General features: G+C 48.8%; 3 protein-coding genes across 26 annotated transcripts in view; all 3 read left to right on the forward strand.

The window, feature by feature from the left end:
* The first annotated feature begins 242 nt into the window (after positions 1–242).
* On the forward strand, positions 243–11888 carry LOC133022006 (MAGUK p55 subfamily member 4-like). Its single transcript, XM_061089018.1, has 20 exons — positions 243–264; positions 1013–1134; positions 1245–1322; positions 1499–1582; positions 3515–3646; positions 6792–6873; positions 7281–7366; positions 7728–7799; positions 7869–8065; positions 8281–8384; positions 8621–8638; positions 8778–8810; positions 8930–8950; positions 9214–9252; positions 9379–9546; positions 10057–10137; positions 10355–10448; positions 10556–10664; positions 11485–11619; positions 11703–11888. The coding sequence occupies exons 1-20, from the start codon at positions 243–245 to the stop codon at positions 11886–11888; spliced, it is 1863 nt and encodes a 620-aa protein (XP_060945001.1).
* Positions 11889–14977: 3089 nt separating this feature from the next.
* Positions 14978–18802, forward strand: LOC133022145 (transmembrane protein 237A-like). Its single transcript, XM_061089171.1, has 10 exons — positions 14978–15047; positions 15279–15407; positions 15593–15692; positions 16605–16759; positions 17296–17416; positions 17490–17681; positions 18160–18233; positions 18311–18398; positions 18528–18649; positions 18735–18802. Exons 1-10 carry the CDS (start codon positions 14978–14980, stop codon positions 18800–18802), a joined length of 1119 nt encoding a protein of 372 aa, XP_060945154.1.
* Positions 18803–20352: 1550 nt separating this feature from the next.
* The window catches only part of LOC133021505 (abl interactor 2-like), an 18440-nt gene continuing 15682 nt past the window's right edge, over positions 20353–23110 (forward strand). For all 24 annotated transcript variants that reach the window (XM_061088391.1, XM_061088388.1, XM_061088393.1 and 21 more), the window contains exon 1: positions 20353–20469. In XM_061088391.1, the coding sequence (XP_060944374.1) occupies positions 20353–20469 (117 nt within the window). The remainder of the gene's footprint in view (positions 20470–23110) is intronic.

The raw sequence follows: 23110 nt of genomic DNA on the forward strand, positions 1-23110 counted from the left end.
CTGAGTGGTGAAGTGTTTCCTCTGATTCATCCTGATGAAATTCTATTCCTCTTTATTATCACCCCTGTTTGTGTGTTTGTTTGTGTGTTTGTGTGTTTGTTTGTGAGACAGAAGACATGTGTAGAGCTCTGATATTTATGTGTGTGTGTGTGATTTGTTGCAGCTTTGAGGTTTGAGCCTCAATGAGTCACATTCTGGTTATTTACATTTTAATTTATACGTTTTCAGTGGAGACCGTCACCATGAGACACGCAATGGAGGACGGTGAGAAGCACACACACACACACACACACACACACACACACACACACACACACACACACACACACTCGTCCCTGTATCCATTAGACGCTGACCTTCATCTGGACGGACTGTTAGAAGTGATTCTGTTGGTTTTAGTGTCTCCAGCTCTCGGTTCCTCACTCACGTTCGTCCTGTCTGAGACCAACATGTCTGGGTTTCACCTTCTGCATATCGGGATCTGGAGATGCTCCAGGGCCTCATTCATTCCCCTCATCTGGATCATACTCATAATCATTATCAGATCATTGACACAAAGTCTCAAATGAGTCACAAAATAACACAGTGATCTTAATAATCTCTGGCAGCGAAGAAGTGAAATCAAACTCATTCAGAAATAAAGATTCTCCATCACGTTGAACCTGCCCATGATCAGATTCTTTATTGGCCACACTGACGCTGACCAATTTCAATAAAGTTTATTCAAACAGGACAATTGTACATTTTGTGTTTATTTGAAATCCGTCTCATCAGGAGATTATTGATGAGTCAGGTGATTGGAGTGCAGCAGCCGATCCAGTTCTATACATGTCAAAGTGTGTGTGTGTGTGTGTCTGTGTGTGTGTCTGTGTGTGTGTGTGTGTGTGTCTGTGTGTGTGTGTGTGTGTGTGTGTGTGTGTCTGTGTGTGTCTGTGTGTGTGTGTGTGTGTGTCTCTGTGTGTGTCTGTGTGTGTGTGTGTGTGTGTGTGTCTGTGTGTGTGTGTGTGTGCAGGGGTCAGCGAGGTGCTGTCCAGCGTGGTGGAGGATGTGGGTGGAGCCATCAGCAGAAAGGTGGGCGGGTCTCAGCTGCTCTGTGACCTCCTGACGGCTCCGTGGCTGAGCTCGCTGCTGAAGGTTCGATTCCGTGGCCACTGACACGCAGCGACACCTGTCCACTGATGATGTCACTTGCTGTCTCCTCCCTCCAGCCACTGATGATGTCACTTCCTGTTTCCTCCCTCCAGATGTACGAGTGCCTGTTGCGGTTCCAGAGGTCGACGCCCAGCCCCTTCCTGCCTTACGCCTCAGGCCTTTCTCACCAGGTTCATACTCACACATGTTCCATGATTCTGATCACGTCTGTAATCTGATGAAACCACGAGTCACCACGTCAGCTGCTTCCGACGTGTGGGGTCGATTCGCTGGAGCCACAGTACGAACACACGTGAAGAACCCGAGAGAGAAGAAGAAGAATCGAATTCTGTGTCTGTTCCTTCAGATCATGGCTGAGATCCAGACACTTCACCGTCCATCAGCTGAGGCTCGAGAACTGTCCAGTCTGCTGGGGTGTCCTCACCTGCAGGTCAGTACCTGGTCTGTTACCTGGTCTGTACCTCACCCCCTGGTCTGTACCTCACCCCTTGGTCTGTACCTCACCTCCTGGTCTGTACCTCACCCCCTGGTCAGTACCTCACCTCCTGGTCTGTACCTGGTCTGTACCTCACCTCCTGGTCTGTACCTCACCTCCTGGTCTGTACCTCACCCCCTGGTCTGTACCTCACCTCCTGGTCTGTACCTCACCTCCTGGTCTGTACCTCACCCAGGGTCTGTACCTCACCTCCTGGTCTGTACCTCACCCCCTGGTCTGTACCTCACCTCCTGGTCTGTACCTCACCTCCTGGTCTGTACCTCACCTCCTGGTCTGTACCTCACCCCCTGGTCTGTACCTCACCTCCTGGTCTGTACCTCACCCCCTGGTCTGTACCTCACCCCCTGGTCTGTACCTCACCTCCTGGTCTGTACCTCACCTCCTGGTCTGTACCTCACCCCCTGGTCTGTACCTCACCCCCTGGTCTGTACCTCACCCCCTGGTCTGTACCTCACCTCCTGGTCTGTACCTCACCCCCAGGTCTGTACCTCACCCCCTGGTCTGTACCTCACCCCCTGGTCTGTATCTCACCCCCTGGTCTGTACCTCACCCCCTGGTCTGTACCTCACCTCCGGTCTGTACCTCACCCCCTGGTCTGTACCTCATCTGCAGGTCTGTACTCACCCCCTGGTCTGTACCTCACCCCCTGGTCTTTACCTCACCCCCTGGTCTGTACCTCACCCTCTGGTCTGTACCTCACCCCCTGGTCTGTACCTCACCCCCTGGTCTGTACCTCACCCTCTGGTCTGTACCTCACCCCCTGGTCTGTACCTCACCCCCTGGTCTGTACCTCACCCTCTGGTCTGTACCTCACCTCCGGTCTGTACCTCACCCCCTGGTCTGTACCTCACCCCCTGGTCTGTACCTCACCCCCTGGTCTGTACCTCACCCCCTGGTCTGTACCTCACCTCCTGGTCTGTACCTCACCCCCGGTCTGTACCTCACCTCCTGGTCTGTACCTCACCCCCTGGTCTGTACCTCACCTCCTGGTCTATACCTCACCCCCTGGTCTGTACCTCACCTCCTGGTCTGTACCTCACCTCCTGGTCTGTACCTCACCTCCTGTTCTGTACCTCACCCCCTGGTCTGTACCTCACCCCCTGGTCTGTACCTCACCTCCTGGTCTGTACCTCACCCCCTGGTCTGTACCTCACCTCCTGGTCTGTACCTCACCCCCTGGTCTGTACCTCACCCCCTGGTCTGTACCTCACCTCCTGGTCTGTACCTCACCTCCTGGTCTGTACCTCACCTCCTGGTCTGTACCTCACCTCCTGGTCTGTACCTCACCTCCTGGTCTGTACCTCACCTCCTGGTCTATACCTCACCCCCTGGTCTGTACCTCACCCAAGGTCTGTACCTGGTCTGTTACCTGGTCTGTACCTCACCTCCTGGTCTGTACCTCACCCCCTGGTCTGTACCTCACCCCCGGTCTGTACTCACCCCCTGGTCTGTACCTCACCTCCTGGTCTGTACCTCACCTCCTGGTCTGTACCTCACCCCCTGGTCTGTACCTCACCTCCTGGTCTGTTCCTCATCCCCTGGTCTGTACCTCACCCCCTGGTCTGTACCTCACCCCCTGGTCTGTACCTCATCTCCTGGTCTGTACCTCACCTCCTGGTCTGTACCTCACCCCCTGGTCTGTACCTCACCCCCTGGTCTGTACCTCACCTCCTGGTCTGTACCTCACCCCCTGGTCTGTACCTCACCCCCTGGTCTGTACCTCACCTCCTGGTTTGTACCTCACCTCCTGGTTTGTACCTCACCCCCTGGTCTGTACCTCACCTCCTGGTCTGTACCTCACCCCCTGGTCTGTACTCACCCCCTGGTCTGTACCTCACCCCCTGACTCCCTGTCTGTCCCTCCCAGGCTCTCCTGTCGTCCCATGACAGCGTGGCCCAGTCAGATTATGGACCGGTCTTACCGCCGCTGCCGGACCAGTTCCCTGAGGACGAGGAGGCCATGAGGATCGTGTGTCTGGTGAAGAACAACCAGCCGCTGGTGAGACACAGGATTTCACTGTTTCAGTTTCACCAAAAGGATGTGACGCCACCAACAGGCAAATAAATAAAACACACCATCACTTTTAATTTAAACTACAGATTTCTGAAGGTTTGAAAATCAATGTAAGAACACAACAACTACGATATAACAGAGGTCGGATGATTTCAGTTTTAACCGAAATAACCACAAATACATGTGAGGAGGTGAAATCAGGTCCTGAGCATAAAATAAAAGGATGAGAAGACTAAATAGTATAGAAATGTATTTCTAGAACTCAGTTATGACTCTGACTGAACAGAATCATCAGTCTTCATAGTTTCTGATCTTTCCCTCACCAAGAACGGATCAGAGCGCAGAGCGAGTGCAGGCGATGGGGGGGGTAGACGCTGGAGCAGCCTCCGGCGCCTCACGCTGGAGCGCCTCGCCCCTGGTCGACGGGCTCGGTCGGGGGAGGAGCTCAGCATGACTGACAGTGAAGCCAGGCTGTTGCCCCTCCCCAGAGGAGACCGGTCCCGCCCCTTCCTGCCTCGCTACCAGTCGACAGGAAGCTGCTGCTTGTGCCCGCAGACCACAGAGCTCTGGAAGAACAAGCTCAACCAATCAGCTCCCTCCGTCTTCAGTCCTGCGTCCCGTGCTGGTAAGAGGAGGAGAGGACGGACAACAGTTCATCATCTGATCATTTCTTCATCTCTTCGTTCATCCGCGAAATAAACTGCAGAAGCTCAACTCATCACAAATCCTCTCGTCATCATTTGGCTTCTTTAGTGTTTTCTGTTCTTTAATTCTTCTTTTTAATCCTGTTAATCACACCTGGTTCACTTGTCTCTTGGCATCTCTCCTCCTTGTCTCCATCCTCTGTGCATGGAGGTTCCTTTTCAGAGAAAACCGAACCCAATGAGGGCGGAGTAGACGGATCAAGCCGTGATGACTACGCCTACCCTCCTCCTCCTGTCCGGGCCTTCAGTGTCAGCAGCTCCACGGTCCTGTACCAGAAGGGGACGACAGGAGGACAGTCCAGGATCGTCCCCACCCCCGGCCGGGCTCCACCTGGTCCTGGGATGAGTCCTGTTCGAGCCCGAACTGCACCTTCCAGTCCTGCAGCTCAGCGCTCCACCCACCAGCCGGGTGTCAGCACGCTCCCCACCCCCGCCAGGCAGACTGCCCCTCATAACCACCAGGAGACGCTGAATCGTCCCAACACACGCCACTGCTCCACCGCACCGCGTCACGAGGGAAGCAGGAATCAACCGAAACTGACACAAAACCAGGTTCACCAACCGAACCTCTGTGAGCGTCCTCCGCCTGGAGGCCTCGCCAGGCAGTGCAGCGTGGAGGAGCTCCGGTCCACGGTTCAGACGGCGGCCAGCAGCATCGAGCACGGCACCCAGGACGTTCGCCACCTGGGACACAAGATGGTGGCAGTGACGGAGCTGATCACAGACAGCGTGGAGGAGAACGCCCAGGCGCTCAACCTGCTCGCTGAGGTGGTGGACAAGCTCCAGGGGCTCATCGTGGCGAGCAAACACGCCGAGGCGTCACCGCCACGCAGGCCGAGACAGCACACGCCTCCCCCACCTCCTCCAAGAGTCTCCTCAATGTCTCCAAAAGTGGTCCGCAAACCCCCCACACCGTACCCACGCCACCTGTCCTCCTCCCCTTCTTCTACTTCTCGCTCCTCCTCTTCCTCTTCATCCTCGTCCGTCAGCTCCTGTGCCGACGGCTTTCCAACGTCCAAGAGTCGGAAACAAACAAACGGAGGCTCGAAGGGGACGCTGGTGGTGTCTGGTGCCCCCTACAGGGCAGGAGCCAGTGGCAGTAACGGACAGATGAGGTTCAGTAATGGATCCGTTTCTCGAGTCTCTCTGGAGGATGAACAAGACCAGAACAGCTCAGGTTGTTTGACAGTCAAGAAGAAGAAGGACAAGCAGGAGAAGAAGAAGAAGGACAAGCAGGAGAAGAACAAGCAGAAGAAGAAGAAATAGGCCGAAAACAAACTCCTCCCCTCGTCTGCTCTGGATCTGGAAACAGAAACTGATGAACCAGCAAATCTTTTGCTTTGTGAATATGAGAAAGTGATGAGAACATTTTTCACAAACAGGAAACAATCTAAATCCAAATCAGCATTTTAAGGTTTTCACCACCAGGAGCAGATTTCAACTCTCTCACATCAAACATTTAGTCACTGGATCGAATCCATGATATGGAAATATTCAAAATATTTACAGGTACTGAAAAGTGTTTTTCCCTCAAACCACATTTACCATTTCATCCAGGAACCATCATCATCATCATCATCATCATCATCATCATCATCATCATCATCATCATCATCATCATCATCATCATCATCATCATCATCATCATCATCATCATCATCATCATCATCATCATCATCATCATCATCATCATCATCATCATCATCATCATCATCATCATTATCATTTTCATCATTATCATCATCATCATCATCATCATCATCATCATCATCATCATCATCATCATCATCATCATCATCATCATCATCATCATCATCAGAGGCGGTGGACTAGTGGCAGAAACTTGGACTTTGGGCAGAAAAGGTCTCTGGTTCGTCTCTGGTTCGACTCCACGGAGAAACAACAAAAAGACGAACCTGGATTGATCTGTCCAAAAAATCCAAGAGGATTCTCCCTACCCTGTCTAGTGCCCCTGAGCAAGGCACCTTACTCCCCCAACATCTGCTCCCCGGGCGCCGTACATGGCTGCTCACTGCTCTGTGTGTCCTGCACCAGATGGGTTCAAAGCAGAGGTTACATTTCCCTCCTTGCATATCGATGAATACACACTGACTATATAAAGATGTGTGCAGTTATAAAGCGGTGAACTGTGAATCCTTTGAGACGTCATTCTGTTAATTTCTCTCAGAATCAACTTTAATCACTAAACACAAGTTTCTCCAACAACTAAAAACCACAGGTTGTGAAACTAAAGGGATTTCAGCCTTTCTGATTGTTTTGAAGGCTCATTTCCTCATGTCTGATTTCTCATCTCTCCATTTTGAACTCATTGTATTTTCCATCTCATCATTCAGAGCTTCACTAAAACCTGGTGTTTGCAGCCAAAGTTAAAGTGGAAGTTAAAGTTGTGTTAACTGGTCTGACAGGGGGCGACCATCAGGAGGGACGAGGAGACCGGAGGGATCTTCATCGCCAGAGTGATTCATGGAGGACTGGCCGACCGCAGCGGTGAGAAGAAGCCAGGAAGTGTGTGTGTGTGTGTGTGTGTGCGTGTGCATGTGTGTGTGTGTTTTTGGGTGTGTGTGTGTGTGTGTGTGTGTGTGTGTGCATGTGTGTGTGTGTGTGTGCGTGTGCATGTGTGTGTGTGTGTGTGCGTGTGCATGTGTGTGTGTGTTTTTGGGTGTGTGTGTCTTCATTATGAGGACAAAAGCAAGTCCCTATAATGTAAATCATTTAATTTTAAGTTAAAGACATGTTTTAAGGTTTAGTTTAGATTGAGTTTAGGTTAAGTTAAGTTTACGTTTAGGTTGAGTTTCGGTTAAGTTAAGTTAAGTTAAGTTAAGTTTACGTTTAGGCTGAGTTTCGGTTAAGGACAGTAGTCTCTGGGAAGTAACCGGAGTGTGTGTGTGTCTCAGGACTCCTCCATCCTGGGGATCTGGTGGTGGAGGTGAACGGGAACCCGGTGCTGGGTCTGGAGCCGGAGCAGGTCATCCAGATCCTGGTAGGGAACTGAGTTACCTGCTGCTGTAGTTTACCTGAGGACCTAGAAGGAGACAAGTTCTATTATTGTGTGAAGTCAACGAGACGAACGGTTGGTGAGATTCCACGTTCACACCGACAGTCACTTGTTCTCTGCACGATGAATATTATTCTTATTTCTGGAAAATTAATTTTGAGGATAAAACACATCACTTTTATTTAGGGACTATCCCACATTGTGGTGTTGCTATTTCCAATAAGTGAAATATCTACATATTGCACCACAAGAAATGGTGATAAGTGATTTTTAATTGAATCTGCCCAGTGTTTAAAAACCGGTTTGATGTGAAATGAGGTGAAGTTCAGTTGGTTTGTTTCCTCAGATCCACTCTCAGGGAACGATCCTGTTCAAGGTCGTTCCCCACGCCGCTCAGAGCAGCAGCGGCCACATGTCGGTAAGAAACAGAACCTCAGAGGATCCCTCCTTAAAGAGTCCTGTCTCTGAACCTGTCCCTGTCCGTCAGGTGTACATGAAGGCCATGGTGGACTACTGCCCCCTGCAGGACGCGTCCATCCCGTGTGCGGACGCCGGGATGGCGTTCAGCCGAGGCGACCTGCTGGAGGTGGTGGACCAGTCGGACGGCCGCTGGTGGCAGGCCCGGAAGCTGCCGTGCTCCGTGTCCTGTGCCGGACTCATTCCCTCGGCCAGCATGTTGAAGAGGTGACACGGGATCAGACTATCACCTGAACCACAGATTCACTGCTTCGGATGAGTTACTGCTTTTATCCAGTTTTACATTTGAGTACGATCGAAATTTCCATTTCAAACAGTCGGGTTTGTTGCTCTGAACTTAGAGAATTCTTTAGAGGACATGTTTGTCTCATCGATGGTTTGACGTGAGATTTTAAACCACTTTGTGTCTTTGTCCTCCACAGTAAACAGAGGGAGCAGTGGTGGAGTCAGCCCCAACCGGGCCACAGCTGCATCCGGCCCTGTGAGCACTCTCTGTTAACACCACTCAGCTCAGTGCATTCAGCAGGTACCCCCCCCACGTCCAACAGGAACCAGGAGGACACAGATTAAAGTGGCTGAACAAATTGAATCTCCAACAAATTTATAAAACTCTGGTTTGTCTTGTGAGAATAACTGAACAGAAGTGAACTTTCTGAATGAACTGAGCTGGAAACGTTAGGAAACAACTGATGCTGTTCAGGATGGATGTGTGAGTCTGTTCTAACAGTTGTGTCTTTTCTCTTTCCCCCGTGCTGACCACAGTGACGCTGGCTGAGAACGGTGAGACACCAGGGAACATCTCGTCCTAAAGTCTGAAAGATTCACATCGTCCAACAACATCTACATCAAATCACACTTTGAGAGATTGTTGTCATTTTGTGATCATGTCTTTTTGTCCTTTTTTTCATATCTGTCCCAGAGGACGATGCTGAGGACAAACGCAGCCTCACAGGTAAAACATGACTGAGAGTCACATACAGATATGAACTGTATATAGATATGATACATATACAGTTTATGTGATACACTATTTGTTTTCCATGAGTCATGTTGTTTCTCTTCTGTCCACAGATCTGGAGGAGCTGAGTTTCGGTAGGTAAGTCTGCATGAAGCTGCATGTTGGGTTTCATGAAACATTATAAAAGTCTATGGAAACTTGAAGTAAAAATCGGTTTTAATGAACTTTTACCTCAATGTTGTTTCATAAAAGCTTTTTCAGTAACATTCAATATGATTGTATTTGGATTCTCTGCATCGAGGCTGTTGTATTTAATGTTAAATAATAGAACAGAAGAGTTTATTCTTGAAAAGACTTTAACCCTGAAGTGAAGAGTCTGAATGTTTCCTCCGTTCAGATGAGGCTGATTGTGATGTCACTGATGGAATCTACCTGGGTGAGACACATCATCACACATCATCACACATGAACATTAGAACTCTTGTCCTCATCTCAAGCTGCTGTCTCACGTGTCTCTAGTTTCCAGTCTCTCTGAATCCATATTGGTTGAATGTCTCCTCAGCTGGTTTCCGTCGTACTTTCCGTCTGTGGAGGAGAACTTCCTTCAGGAGGAGACGCCAGTCCTGCACCTCCTGCTCCCCCAACAGCAGCACTCTGTCCACTCCTTATGAGGAGGTGGCTCTGTACCAGCGCCCCCCGCAGGAGAACCACCGCCTCATCATCCTTGTTGGTGAGAGATGAATACACACACACACACACACACACACACAACACACTGTACTTCAACAAACAAAGTTAAAACAACGTTGACTGTTTACAACAGGAAACAAAGAGAGGATATTTGATCTGATGTGAAACAATCTGGATAAAAATAAAACGTCAGTGAAGAGAAGCTGAAGTCGAGACTTTCACTGTGTTCAGTTCTTCTCTCTTATAAATAGTCTCGAATAGAATAAGTCTCTTTTTTTAGTTTGTTTTATTGTCATTGAACTTTAAACATGTTTGAATGTTGCAGAGTCAGCATTAAACCTGAAAGCTGATTTAATGAAGTCAGATAAAAAGCTGAGGATCCAGTATAAGAGCTCTGTCTTTGCTGAAGTCTCAGCTGCTGCTGCTTCGAGACAGAAAAACAAGACTTTAAATCATTTTGTGTAGAAACCACAGTGTGTTCATCAGCTGCTGTGTGACATCAGTGTGTTGATATCAGTGTGTGTCCCACGCTCGGCTGTGTTGTGTTCAGGAGCCTCAGGAGTCGGAGTCAGTGAACTGAGGAAGAGACTCATCAAACTGAACCCGTCCACCTTCCAGGGACCCGTCCCTCGTACGTACCACCGCTTCCACTCGCTCATTCAAACTCTCATAATACATTTAAATCGGTTTTAATGTTTAATTTACAATGAGAGAAAACACAAATATCAGTTCAATTGTAAACGAAGGCCACAGCTTATAAATATGAATGAAAATCGATGAGAAATAAACAAGAGAAGAATAAGAGAAGAAAATGTTCTGTTTGATTCGTCCACCTGATTGGTCACCAGACACCACTCGTCCAATCAGAGCGGGGGAGCAGACAGGAAGAGAATACCACTTCGTCACCAGAGAGCTGTTTGAGTACATGATCTGTCACCACAGGTGGGATCCGCTTCGTTACCTTCAACAGTGATCATCATTGAGAGCTTATAACACAGAGTGTCATAGATACAGTTCAGTATTTAATAAAACAACTTTTTCTGATTTAGGTTTGTGGAGTACGGTGAATATAAAGCTCACCTGTACGGGACGAGCACGGACGCCATCGATGACGTGATGAGACGAGGACGGATGTGCATCGTGGACGTGGAGCCACATGTGAGTTTCTGAAGAGGAGCAGGAGTCACTCCGAGTTAGAAACAGTCTGAACAGACACACACACACTGTTGAAGCGTGTTCTTTTATCCTTTAAGAGAAGTAGAGCCGAACTCGGTTTGCTCAATCAAAGTATTTATTTAGAAAACAATGAACAGGTTACAGCAAAGCAATGAGCTTCCAGTACATTAGTTGTATCAGAGCGCCTCGAACATCCGGCGTCTGTCCATTTTATAGCAGCAGGTCGTTCCTCCTCCTCGGAAATGCACAGGTGTAATCCATCCTCCTGGCTTTTGGTATACGGAAGTGAACAGGGAGACACTCCCAATGACGCTATAGTTGCTCTGCAACCTGTTAACTTCATAAAAGACCTTGAACCACAGATGCAATGTGGGGCAAAACTGTTGTCCAGCGAAGCAAAGAATATTATGTTTCAGCTTTATCAAAACAAACCTGACTGTGTAAACATTCGCAACAACTTGACCCAAACAATGTCAGACTGACTTTGCCCCAGAAGGGACAGTTCCTGGATCTGTGTGAGTTTAATGAATCTGAGGTTAATATCAAAAAGTTAAGTATTAGAACAAGTAAAAAGATACTTTGTTGGCACTAAATAGCAACAGTTATTAAAATCATTTGTATGAAGCATAATATCGAGCTAAAACTACCTCTAGCTTTATTTGGTTGGAATTCTGTCAGCCACAACCTATAGCTAAAAAGTTTGAAATTCCAACAACACACACACACACAGACACACACACACACACACACACACACACACACACAGACACACAACCTGCTGACTCACTGTCTCTGTCCTCAGAGCGTCCAGCCGCTGAGGACCAGGAAACTGAAGCCGTACGTGATCTTCATCAAAGTGCCCGAGCCCGACCGACTGAGACAGACCAGGAGAGACGCCCGGCTCATCAGCAGCTGCAGCATCAGCAGAGCGTTCACAGTAAGAGGCTCCGCCCCCTGTAGAGACACGCCCTCACGCAGGTGTTGGATAGAAGAACTCGTTTCATGTGTCTGTCCCCTCAGGAGGACGACTTCTTGCAGCTGGAGGAGACGTCCCACACGCTGGAGACAAAGTACAAGCAGCTGTTCGACCGCGTGCTGGTGAACGAGGATCTGCAGGACGCCGGCGTGCAGCTGAGCTCGCTGGTCCAGCAGGCGCAGGACGAGCCTCAGTGGATCCCTGTGAGCTGGAGCCGGCCTGAGGCCTAGAGCAGGGGGGGGGGGGGGGTCAAAGGAAGGGGGGAGGGAGGGAGGAGAGAAATGAGGAGGAGGTGATGGAGGATAAGATGAGGAGGAGCCGAGGAGCCGAGGAGAGGAAACTGGTGATTCTCTGTAGGAACCACAGCTGCTTTACCTGCAGTAACTGAGTAAATGTACTCAGTAACTGAGTAAATGTACTCAGTTACTTTCCACTACTGACACTCTGCCACTCGAGATGTTTACAGAAGCTTCTGTGGAGCTGGTGGATCTGCACACACACACACACACACACACACACACACACACACACACACACACACACACACACACATACACACACACACACACACACACACACACACACACACACACACACACACACACACACACACACTCATGGCTTCATCCGACAACAACAGTAACGTTGTTTCAAGAGAATCATAATTCTCAAGTTTTCCGACTAAAAGAAGCACAAACAAATGACATCTGAAGAAGGAGAACGTCCGTTCTGACATAAACAGGAAACAGGAAGTGAACTAATCTCTATTTGACGCTGATGTTCCTGAACATTGTGTAGTTTAAATATAAATAATAAGATTCTACATCTTTTCCTCATGATGCTGATCTCAGTGAGAAGTGAATCTGAGCTGGAAGGATTTCAGCTCGTTAGTCACTGATGATCATGTAGAAAATCTAAATTAAATATCTTTAAGCGTTGAGACGTGTTTTGTTTTGTGCAGAGTGACAGTGACCCCCCCCCCCCCCCTCAGGTTAATCCTGTGCTCAGCAGATTGAAGGAGGATTAGAGAACAGCAGCAGATACCATGGGGGGGGGGGGGCTCCTGCAGAGATCCAATAGATGAGGAAGAAGAAATAAAATGGATTCCAATATAAAAACTGCTGCATCAATAAAATCAATGTTATTACTCAAACGTTATTTGTCGTTGTCATTGTGGTTTTTTTTGGCTCCTCCCACTGATCACATGATACATCACACATGGTTACAAGTGGTATCAGGTTTGGTTCGGAGGCCGGGGTTTGTTAGGGGGGGGGGGGACTGAGCCGGTCAGGACCAGGAGACGTCATGAAGACCAGAGCTGGGCTCTACTGAAGCTAAACCTCCTGAGGTCAGAGGTCAGAGGTCACAGGTGAGGTGTGGGTAGGTAAAGGGTTAGATATGAACGGGTCCTGGTGAGAGTCAGGGTGTTCCACAATGAATGGAAGTCAATTTAAAGTCTCAACAAGGATAAGTGTGTGTGTGTGTGTGTGTGTGTGTGTGTGTGTGTGTGTGTGTGTGTGTGTGTGTGTGTGTGTGTGTCTGTGTGTAATAGGATTCATTACGTGACCTGGTTTCTGTGGCCTGATGGTTTGACCTTTGACCTGTCCCCTGGGGGCGTGGCCAGGCTCTACAGACCAGCTGAGAGTTTATAAAAAGCTCTGGACACAAACGAGAAGAAGGGACAGAAGAATGAAGACGAGTTGGAGGACGACTGACTGATGAAGAGGAGTTCCTCTGAAGTATCAACACAAGACAACACACAACACCACACAACACAACACACACCCTGTCTGATCTCAGGTCAGCGAGACAGATTATTAGCTTCCGTGCTGATTTGGATCTGAGCCAGCTGGTGACGTGGAAGCAGACCGACCAATCACAGAGCTCCTGCCTGGCGTCACGGCTCAGCTCACGATCACCTGACCCCTTAAACCCGGGATGAGTCTCAAATCTGCAGCTCCGCCCCCGGCCTCCTGCTGCTCCTCCTCCTCCTGCTCCTGCTCCTGCTCCTCCTGCTCCTGCTCCTGCTCCTGCTCCTCACCGGCTCCTCTCTCACTGGTTGTGCTTCAGCTTCTATCTCCAGATCCAGATCCGTCGTCTGGATCTTCCCTGGATCGATGAGCGGCTCCAGGTGAAGGAGGGACAGCGTGTGGACGTCTCCTTCAGACTCAGACTCAGAGGTGAGGTCCCCCCCCCACACACACATCTTCACGTGCTGTGTGTTTGTGTTTGTGTGTTTATAGTTTCTCTTTACAAACCAGGAAGAAATCATTTAGTAGGTGAGACGGTCATGAGACGGTTCCAGAGAGGAGACGTTGATGCAGCACCCGACCACTAGTGTTGCTGTTCACATTCTAACTTCCTGTGGTCGTCATCACTGCTGCAGGTGAACAACATCACATGATGTCGGGTTCATATTAAACACAGACTCAGGTTCCATCACCTGTGAAGGGATCCAGCTGCAGACGTGCTAACGTGCTAACGTGCTAACGTGCTAACATCTCCACCTGTTTCCTGGTCTTTCACAGGTTATAACCACAGACTGTAAAGGTTATAACAGGTTATAACAAGTGGAACTGTTTGAATGAGCATGAATCTGCTAACAACTAACTAAACAACCTTATCTTTAATGACCTGGCAATGTAATGATCCTGTCATTAAAGAATGAGTTTAAAGTTAATTAATAAGGAATTAGTATAAATTTAGTTTGAGCTCTTACAGGCTGACGTCTCAGAAAGTGTCTCCTGAAGAAAGGTTTTTGTCTCTGAGTCTTTCTGAGCTGGACGTGTCCTGTTAGATCCATGAGAGTCTTTGTCCTGAACGTCCTCTCGTCTCCTGATGTCCTCTCAGACCTGCTCTCCAGGCGATGGACAGATGTTGTGTTGATCTCAGAAACAGAAAAGAAAAGTGCAGAATGTTACTGGAAGTTTTTCTAATCTCACTCAGGTTCAGATTCAGAACTTCAGGTCAAACAAGATTCATAACAAGTGTCTGTGAGTCGCTGGAGCTTCAGCTCGCTCACTTCTCCTCCTCACGGTCTTCAGGAACACGGAGGGAAACTTCCCCAAAGTAAATAAACAATGAAAGTAAATTCATTTTCTGTTGAAGGTTTGAACGATTTGAATTTTCTTTTAAGGAAGTTTTAAACATCCTGTGTTTGTCTCCTGAACCTTTTCCTCACCTGCGTCCTCAGAGCTCAGGTTAATCCAGTTATCTCCACCAGACGCCAGCACGTGGACACGCTGGTGGAACCTGAACTGACCTGAATCATCTCTGCTCCCACAGATCCTGCTGATCCTTCAGCCAGAGGAACGTCACCATGCCGACCGGCAGGAGCAAGAAGAAGAGGCCGAAGAAGGAGGTGAACGACGGAGAGGAGCCGGGAGAAGGTGAGAGGAGCAGAGTCTGTGTCTGCAGCTTCACAGCACGTTCTCCTGGGTTCTCCTGGGTTCCCCTGGGTTCTCCTGTGTTCTCCTGAGTTCTTCTGTCATCTCCTGGGTTCTCCTGTGTTCTACTGGGTTCTCCTGTGTTCTACTGTGTTCTCCTGGGTTCTCCTGTGTTCTCCTGGGTTCTCTTGTGTTCTCCTGTGTTCTCCTGTGTTCTCCTGTGTTCTATTTCAGTGGGTGTGGAGGTGGAGATGGAGGAGCTGACCTCCAGGAGTCGCTCTGACAGCAGAGACCTTCTGACCCCGGAGCCTCAGGAGCCAGCACCACAGAAGAAGAAGAAGAAGAAGAAGGCGCTGACCATCGGTAAAAACCTTTCCGCTGCTGGTTTTATGAATTTAGTTTGAGCTCTTAAAGGCTGACGTCTCAGAAAGTGTCTCCTGAAGAAACGTGATTGTTCCTGAGTCTGACTGAGCTTCACTGGACGTGTCCTGTTAGAACACTGAGAGTCTTTGTTCTAAACGTCCTCTCGTCCCCTGATGTCCTGTCAGACCTGGAAGCAGAAGACGTTCCAAACGGAGACATGGTGGAGTCGCCCGTGGACGGAGAGGAGACGACTGCTGCTGTGACCAGGAAGACCAAGAGGAAAAGGTGAGAAGCTGCAGGAAGCAAGTGAACGAATAGATACAAGGTGTTGACGTGTTCCTCACATGTTCCTGACGTGTTCCTCACATGTTCCTGACATGTTCCTCACATGTTCCCTCACATGTTCCCTCACATGTTCCTCACATGCTCCTCACATGTTCCTCACATGTTCCTCACATGCTCCTCACACGTTCTGCAGGTTCTCTATGTGAGAACAAATGTCCAGAGTCAGTGTCTCTGGACATGTTCTGGATCTTCTCCTGCAGCCTCCTGGTAAAATGTGTGTAACATGTCAGAGTCCATGTGAGGAACCAGCAGGACAATGTGTGGAAGCTTCCCAGAGACGAGTGGACGTGTGGACGAGGTTTCTAACACGTGACGTGAAACTGGAAGAACACAAAGATCTCCGGATGAAGAAGAGGAGCCGGACACGTAGAAGACGAAGACGTCCACTTGGAAACACGAGGAGATTCCAGATCTTCTGGTGATGAGGCCGACGCCGTGTGGAGGAGCTGGAAACAACAACACTGATCTGTCCACAGTAGAGTTTATCGTCATGTCCCGCCTCCTGCTGCTCTACAGGCTCCGCCCCTGCTGCTCTACAGGCCCCGTCCCCTCGCTCTACAGGCTCCGCCCCTCGCCTTGATGTTCCCACATGTTCCTGTTTGAACGAGTCGGACCCGACAACCTGCTGCTGCTTCACAAACACCAACTACACAACATGTGACAAAATCCTTCACACTGAACATGTGACTTAACGTTACAATGATTATTAGTGAGACTCGTGTTTTGGCTCCACCTCCCTCGCCACAGTGCGGGCGAACGATTTCAGACTCATCCTCTGGGGACCATGAATCTCCTGACCCACATCCTCAGAGTTGCTCTGTGAAATGAAACCCTCTGTATTGTTTGCTGCAGGAAGCCGAAGGCGACGGAGAACTACGCCGACGACCTCGGAGCCGAAGACGATGACATCATCACAGACGCCCAGTCTCCCATCCCCCAGCATTCCCTGTTCTCCGCCCCCCACAGCCACAGCCAGCCGCTCGGCAAAGTCTTCGTGGAGCGGAACCGTGAGTGAGAATCTGATTTCATTTCTCAGGCTTCATCCACACGTCGACTTTTCATCCTCAAACTGAAACCAGCTCGAGTGCTCGGCTCCTGGAAGGAAACTTTTCTGTTTTATAAATGAAAGAAATGTGTTTATTATTTTATCTCTGACTTTACACGGGACTTCTCCGACACTGTCTGCAGATGATGTTAAACATCTGGGTCACAGGCCACGCCCACATCGAGGTGTCACAGCGTAAACGTACTGACCTAAGACTCTGTGCTAGTTTCTGTTTGGTGTTGATCAGCCAAGTAACTTGAGATATGATCGATTAATGCAACGTAATAAATCATATTTTACACTTGAGTAAGAAGTCGAGAGACAAGATGCTGCAGCGTCGTTTCTCCCGTTTCCTGTGAACTCCGGCTGTTATTATAACATAAGTTCCAGCTTTATTTAATCAACCAATGAGGATTAGTCAGTAGCCAGCAGCAGCCTCTTTGACCCATGAGCACTGATGTGGGTCACTGACCTCTGACCTCTGACCTCACCCTGCAGGGCGCTTCCAGGCGGAGCGGGTGGAGCAGTTCCGACACCCGGAGCTGATGGACGACTACACGGACCCCCGACAGTTCTGGACCACCAGAGACGTGGCTCTGAGGGTCCACAGCGGCTTCAGGTCTGCACGCCTTCACCTCAACCAGAGGAACCACTTACCTAACCTTTAACCTGACCCCTGACCTCTGCTGCAGGGTGATGGGCCTGTTCTCTCACGGCTTCCTGGCGGGCTACGCCGTGTGGAACGTCATCGTCGTGTACGTGTTGGCGGGCGAGCAGATGACCACGCTGCCCAACCTGCTGCAGCAGTACCACGCCCTGGCCTACCCCGCCCAGTCGCTGCTCTACCTGCTGCTCGCCATCAGCACCGTGTCGGCGTTCGATAGGTGTGTGTGTGTGTGTGTCTGTGTGTGTGTGTGCAGCTCTACTGTAGATAACACAATGACACATTGGATGCACCAGGTTGAGTGTGATGTTGTCATGCGTTCAGGTCCACTTGTCCACGTTCAGATGTTCGATACCTGAAGATGTCGTGACCTGGATGATTCAGAATCTTCACAGACAATTAGAGACACCTAGTGGTGATGTTACATATTACAAGCAGCTGAACCCAGAGGATCTTTGTGTTCTTCAGCTTCACGTCACGTGTTAGAAACCTCGTCCACACGTCCACTCGCTCACTGGGAAGCTTCCACACATCGTCCTGCTGGTTCCTCACATGGACTCTGACATGTTACACACATGTTACACACATGTTACACACATGTTACACACATGTTACCAGGATGATATCAGGAACATTTCAACTCATCTTTTTCCATTTAAAACAAACTGAAAGGTAACAGATCTTTGTCTCTCCTGCAGAGTGAACCTGGCCAAGGCCTCCATGGCTCTGAGAGGATTCCTCACACTCGACCCTGCTGCTCTGGCCTCGTTCTGTAAGTGATGAAGATGATGATGATGAAGATGATGAAGATGATGATGTGATGAAGAGTTTTTCTCTCTGTGTCTGCAGTATACTTTATCGCCCTGATCCTGTCCCTCAGTCAACAGATGACCAGCGACCGTATCAACCTTTATCCTTCAGCCAACGAGACTCTGTGGTGAAAACTCTCTTTCTCATACTTGACTTTTTTGTTTGAAAAAACATTTTCCTGAAAACGCAATAATCTTTATAAAACAATAAAAAGACAGGAGATAAGATGAGAACTAAAGACCCGTGTGTCCTGCAGGCCTCCAGGTTCAGAGGAGCAGATCCTGCGGCCGTGGATCGTGGTGAACCTGGTGGTGGCGCTGTTGGTGGGCTTGGCCTGGGCCGTCATCTCCACACGACCGGATATCGACTACACAGAAGGTGACGATAGTGTGTGTGTCAGTGTGTGTGTGTGTGTGTGTGTTTATGTGTACGTGTGTGTGTTAATGTGCTGTTTCCCTCTCAGAGTTCCTGATGACCATGGAGGTGGAGAGTTCCTCGAGAGGAGAGGAGAACTTGGACGTTTCTGCCTGATTCACTTAGTTTCTTCTTCTTCTGTGTTAATGTGTGTTTTTGTACAGTTCCTCACATAGTGCTTTGTGTTGAGTCATTTGTAAATAAAGAAATGTGGCTCATGTTCGGTGTGGGGTGTGTTTGCAGCTTTTTGCCACAGGATGGAGCCACTGCTCTAATACAGTATTTAGATAGATAGATAGATAGATTACTTTATTCATCCCCGAAGGGAAATTAAGTTGTCATAGCAGCCGGTATATTTGAATACAATAAAATACAATACAATATAATAGAATAAAATTAAAAATAGTCCATATAAGATATATATTCACGTGCTATAGATTTAGATCCAGTCAGAAAGATGAGCTATATTTAATGTTTCCACATTCCATAAAGAGAGAGTCGGGTTCTCGTGGTCGCTGCTGATTCTCATCGAGCCTTCATACTGTGATGATCATAGGAACTGGTGATGAACTTTTCAAAAAGAAAATAAGAGGAAGCTTCAAAAATTCCCCTGTAATAACTCAGGTGTGAGGAGGAGGAGGAGGAGGAGGAGGAGGAGGAGCAGGAGCAGGAGCAGGAGCAGGAGCAGGAGGAGGAGGAGGAGGAGGAGGAGGAGGAACAGGAGGAGGAGCAGGAGCAGGAGGAGGAGGAGGAAGAGGAGGAGGAAGAGGAGGAGGAGGAGGAGGAGAGAGGGAGGAGGAGGAGGAAGAGGGTGAGAGAGGGAGGAGGAGGAGGAGGAGGAGGAGGAGGAAGAGGAGCAGGAGGAGGAGGAGGAGGAGGAGGAGGAGGAGGAGGAGGAGGAAGTGGAGGAGGAGGAGGAGGAGGTGAGGAGGAAGAGGAGGAGGAGGAAGTGGAGGAGGAGGAGGAGGAGGAAGAGGAGGAGGAGGAGGAGGTGGAGGAGGAGGAGCAGGAGCAGGAGGAGGAGGAAGAGGAGGAGGAGGAGGAAGTGGAGGAGGAGGAGGAGGAGGTGAAGGAGGAAGAGGAGGAGGAGGAAGTGGAGGAGGAGGTGGAGGAGGAAGAGGAGGAGGAGGAGGAGGTGGAGGAGGAGGAGGAGGAGCAGGAGCAGGAGCAGGAGGAGGAGGAAGAGGAGGAGGAGGAGGAGGAAGAGGAAGAGGAAGAGGAAGAGGAAGTGGAGGAGGATGAAGAGGAGGAGGAGGAGGAAGTGGAGGAGGAGGAGGAGGAGGTGAAGGAGGAAGAGGAGGAGGAGGAAGTGGAGGAGGAGGAGGAGGAGGAAGAGGAGGAGGAGTGGGTCAGAGAAACAGAGAATCAGGTGAATCAGAGAAGGCAGCAGTGGTAGCGTGAACGCGCTGCTCGTCCTCGTGTCGCTCTGTGAACGCGCTGCTCGCCCCCTCCCCTCGGCAGCAGTCTCGTGACCGCGCTGCTCGCCCCCTCCCTCCCTCAGCAGAAGCTCGTGAACGCGCTGCTCGCCCCCTCCCTCCCTCAGCAGCAGTCTCGTGACCGCGCTGCTCGCCCCCTCCCTCCCTCAGCAGCAGTCTCGTGACCGCGCTGCTCGCCCCCTCCCTCCCTCAGCATCAGTCTTGTGGACGCGCTGCTCGTCCTCGCGGAAGATGGCGGAGCTGCAGATGCTGCTGGAGGTGGAGATCCCTGCCGGGAGAACCGCTCTCCTGGACGGGTTCAACAACCTGCTGACGGTCGCTGAATACTGTGAGAACAACTACGTGCAGGTACGAGCTCCGTGCGCGGGGCCGAGCCGCGGGGCATGCCGGGAAACAGCAGCGGGGGGGCGGGCGAACTGATGGAATGAAGCTCCGGAACTGAGAGGAGAAGAAGAAGAAGAAGAAGAAACTAATTAAACTAATTACAACTCAATTACAATCTCTGAAGCTCATCAGCTACTCTAATACTCTAATAAGAAATGTAACTTTGACATCAGCTGTTCAAGTTGTAAAAGTTGATTTACTATTATTTTATTTATCATTATTTTATTGATAAATGATGATGAATGAAAGAGATTCTTGTTCTTCAGTGAAACTCTTGTTCATGTGAACCAACAGGGAATCAAACCCGCAGCTTTAATTGAAGTCGTTAAATATCAAATCTGAATGATTATTTTTCACTCCTTCTTCACGTGTCGTCTTCCAGAAGTTTGAGTCTCTGCAGCAGATCAGCTTGTGCTCCAACTGCTTTCACATGTTTCCTCTGAAACATCTGAGAGGAGCAGGAGCTTCGTGAGCTCGAGGAGAAGCGTGAAGTCTCTCCAGAGCTCAAGAGCACAGCTAGAGCACAAGCTGAGGCTGTTAGAGTGAGAGCATTAGAAACTCAGGAGGTGAAACCAGTGAGTCCTGATCTCTAACTGGAAGCTGATGAGCTGATTATTCATTTGGTGGATGAACATGAATTGAACGCAGAACGATGATGTGATGATTGATGAATTTGTTTGGTCCAGACTCTCGTTTGAAGAACAGTCGATAGTTTTTTCTCGACATGAAAACCTCTTAATCGCTCGGAGAAGAATGAATCTCCACGTTATACGTCATGTGTCAAATTAACGTATGAATTCAACACCTGCTGCACATGATCACGATTTTCATTGTTGATCAAACCATCAATCCTCAGATTAGATTAATTGATTAATTGTTTTTTGAAGCGTTTTGATTATAAAGGAAACACCTTCATGTTGAGTTTAAAATGTTCAGATCTGATTCCTGGTTAAATGTTTCTCTGGATGTGTGTCTGTGTTCGAGCCCACGTTGTGTGATGTAACACCTCCCACACCCCCACTGTCCGCTGCCGCTCTGTACACAAGCTGAAGCTGCGTTTCACACTCAGAGTCTGGAACTGGAAAATGAATCAGATCAAATATCTCCTCAGTTTGTTTTATTTACATAAAGAAATCAGAGTAAAAGATGAACGTGATGTGAACTGAGGCAGGAAAAATCAGGTGAATGTTTTCATCCGTTAGTCAACATTTATTTTTTATATAAAACACAACTCGAGATTTAAAGCTTGAAGACACTGAGCCGTACTGAGCATGTGCAGACTCCTCCCACAGCCGCTGCCAGTTATTATCGTACTGTGACTCCGCCTCCCGCTGCTCAGTGAAAACACATGGCGTCGCTGCAGGAGGCGGGGCCTGCTCCTGCCTGTGTTTAGAGTTGGAAACCATGGCGATTGTTTTTCCAGCCTGGTTGGTTCTCCGCCTCCAGAGCCAGGAACAGCTCCTGCGGAGGCGTCTGCAGGATTCAGATCTGAGTCCTGGCAGCTGATCACGTGACCGAGCCGACGGCGGCAGATCCTTGCAGCAGGGAGAGAGAAATCTGAAAAAGCTTCAAATTCAATTCCCTCAAACTAAACCTGCTCAAACTCTGCTGAGCACAAAGCTGCTGAACTCTCTGTCCGAGCTCAGGATCATCCGCTGACTCCTCGACTCCGGAAGCTAAAGCTGAAAAACTAAACAGTTGTGTGTCTTTTGTTGTTTTGTTGTTTTCCTGTGGTTATCTCACTTGAACTATGAGCTACACTGCCCCCTATTATTTCCGGTGGTACTGCTCTGTTTCACCCATATTTTTTTTTATAAGACGTGAACAGAGTTTAGGAATCTAATCTCCAGACTTTACAGTGAATCGTCACATTAGGAACTGGTGAAACTGATTATCAATAAATCCAGTGGTTCTGTTCTGTAAACCAGTCGGATGTAAATCTAATGATTAGTTGTGTGGGTTCAGTTGTACCGTGAATCAGCTCTGTGGTCGTATCAGGCTCTTATGAAGTGTCTCATTCTAACACACACACACACACACACACACACACACACACACACACAAACACACACACACACACACACAGACACACACTGGTCTGCAGGAGAAGTTCTGTTCATTAGAATTAATTCTGTCAAACATTCATTTTTAATGGTTTCGATGTTGGATGTATTTGTGTTTTTATTTATAGTAATTTAGAATAAATAGTTTATTTAAAAATAAATAAATCAGCTGATAGATCTGTATCGTATGTATTTTAGAGAATTCGATTTTTACACTTGTAGAAATTAACCCCTTTTAATTTAAATGTTGAATTGGTGTTGTTAGGTCTCCGTGATGTTGACCCCTAGTGGCCGGAGGCCTCGTGTTTTTCTGGTCCAATCGTCCGATTCCCGTGAACACGATATCTCGAGAAGCTTTGAGCGAATTTCTCTAAATTTAGTGTAAATGTTACTTGGATTTAAAGAAACTGATAAGAATGTGGGGGTCGAAGGTCACATGAGTGTTATTCTACCGGTCATGTGACTTGGACTCAAAGATGAACTGATTCTATTCCAGTGATTTTAGTTTGATGGTCTGTTAACGTTATATTTTCTAACATTAT

Source organism: Limanda limanda, chromosome 16, assembly GCF_963576545.1.
Source record: "Limanda limanda chromosome 16, fLimLim1.1, whole genome shotgun sequence".
Classification (NCBI taxonomy): domain Eukaryota; kingdom Metazoa; phylum Chordata; class Actinopteri; order Pleuronectiformes; family Pleuronectidae; genus Limanda; species Limanda limanda.

Coding starts and splice junctions, on each gene's coding strand:
- LOC133022006 (XM_061089018.1), top strand. CDS start 243: ATGAGACACGCAATGGAGGACG. Junction 1,583..3,514: donor TGGGGTGTCCTCACCTGCAG/GTCAGTACCTGG, acceptor TGTCCCTCCCAG/GCTCTCCTGTCGTCCCATGA. Junction 8,811..8,929: donor GGACAAACGCAGCCTCACAG/GTAAAACATGAC, acceptor TTCTGTCCACAG/ATCTGGAGGAGCTGAGTTTC.
- LOC133022145 (XM_061089171.1), top strand. CDS start 14,978: ATGCCGACCGGCAGGAGCAAGAAGAAGAGGCCGAAGAAGGAGGTGAAC. Junction 15,408..15,592: donor GAAGAAGGCGCTGACCATCG/GTAAAAACCTTT, acceptor ATGTCCTGTCAG/ACCTGGAAGCAGAAGACGTT. Junction 17,417..17,489: donor AGGGTCCACAGCGGCTTCAG/GTCTGCACGCCT, acceptor CCTCTGCTGCAG/GGTGATGGGCCTGTTCTCTC.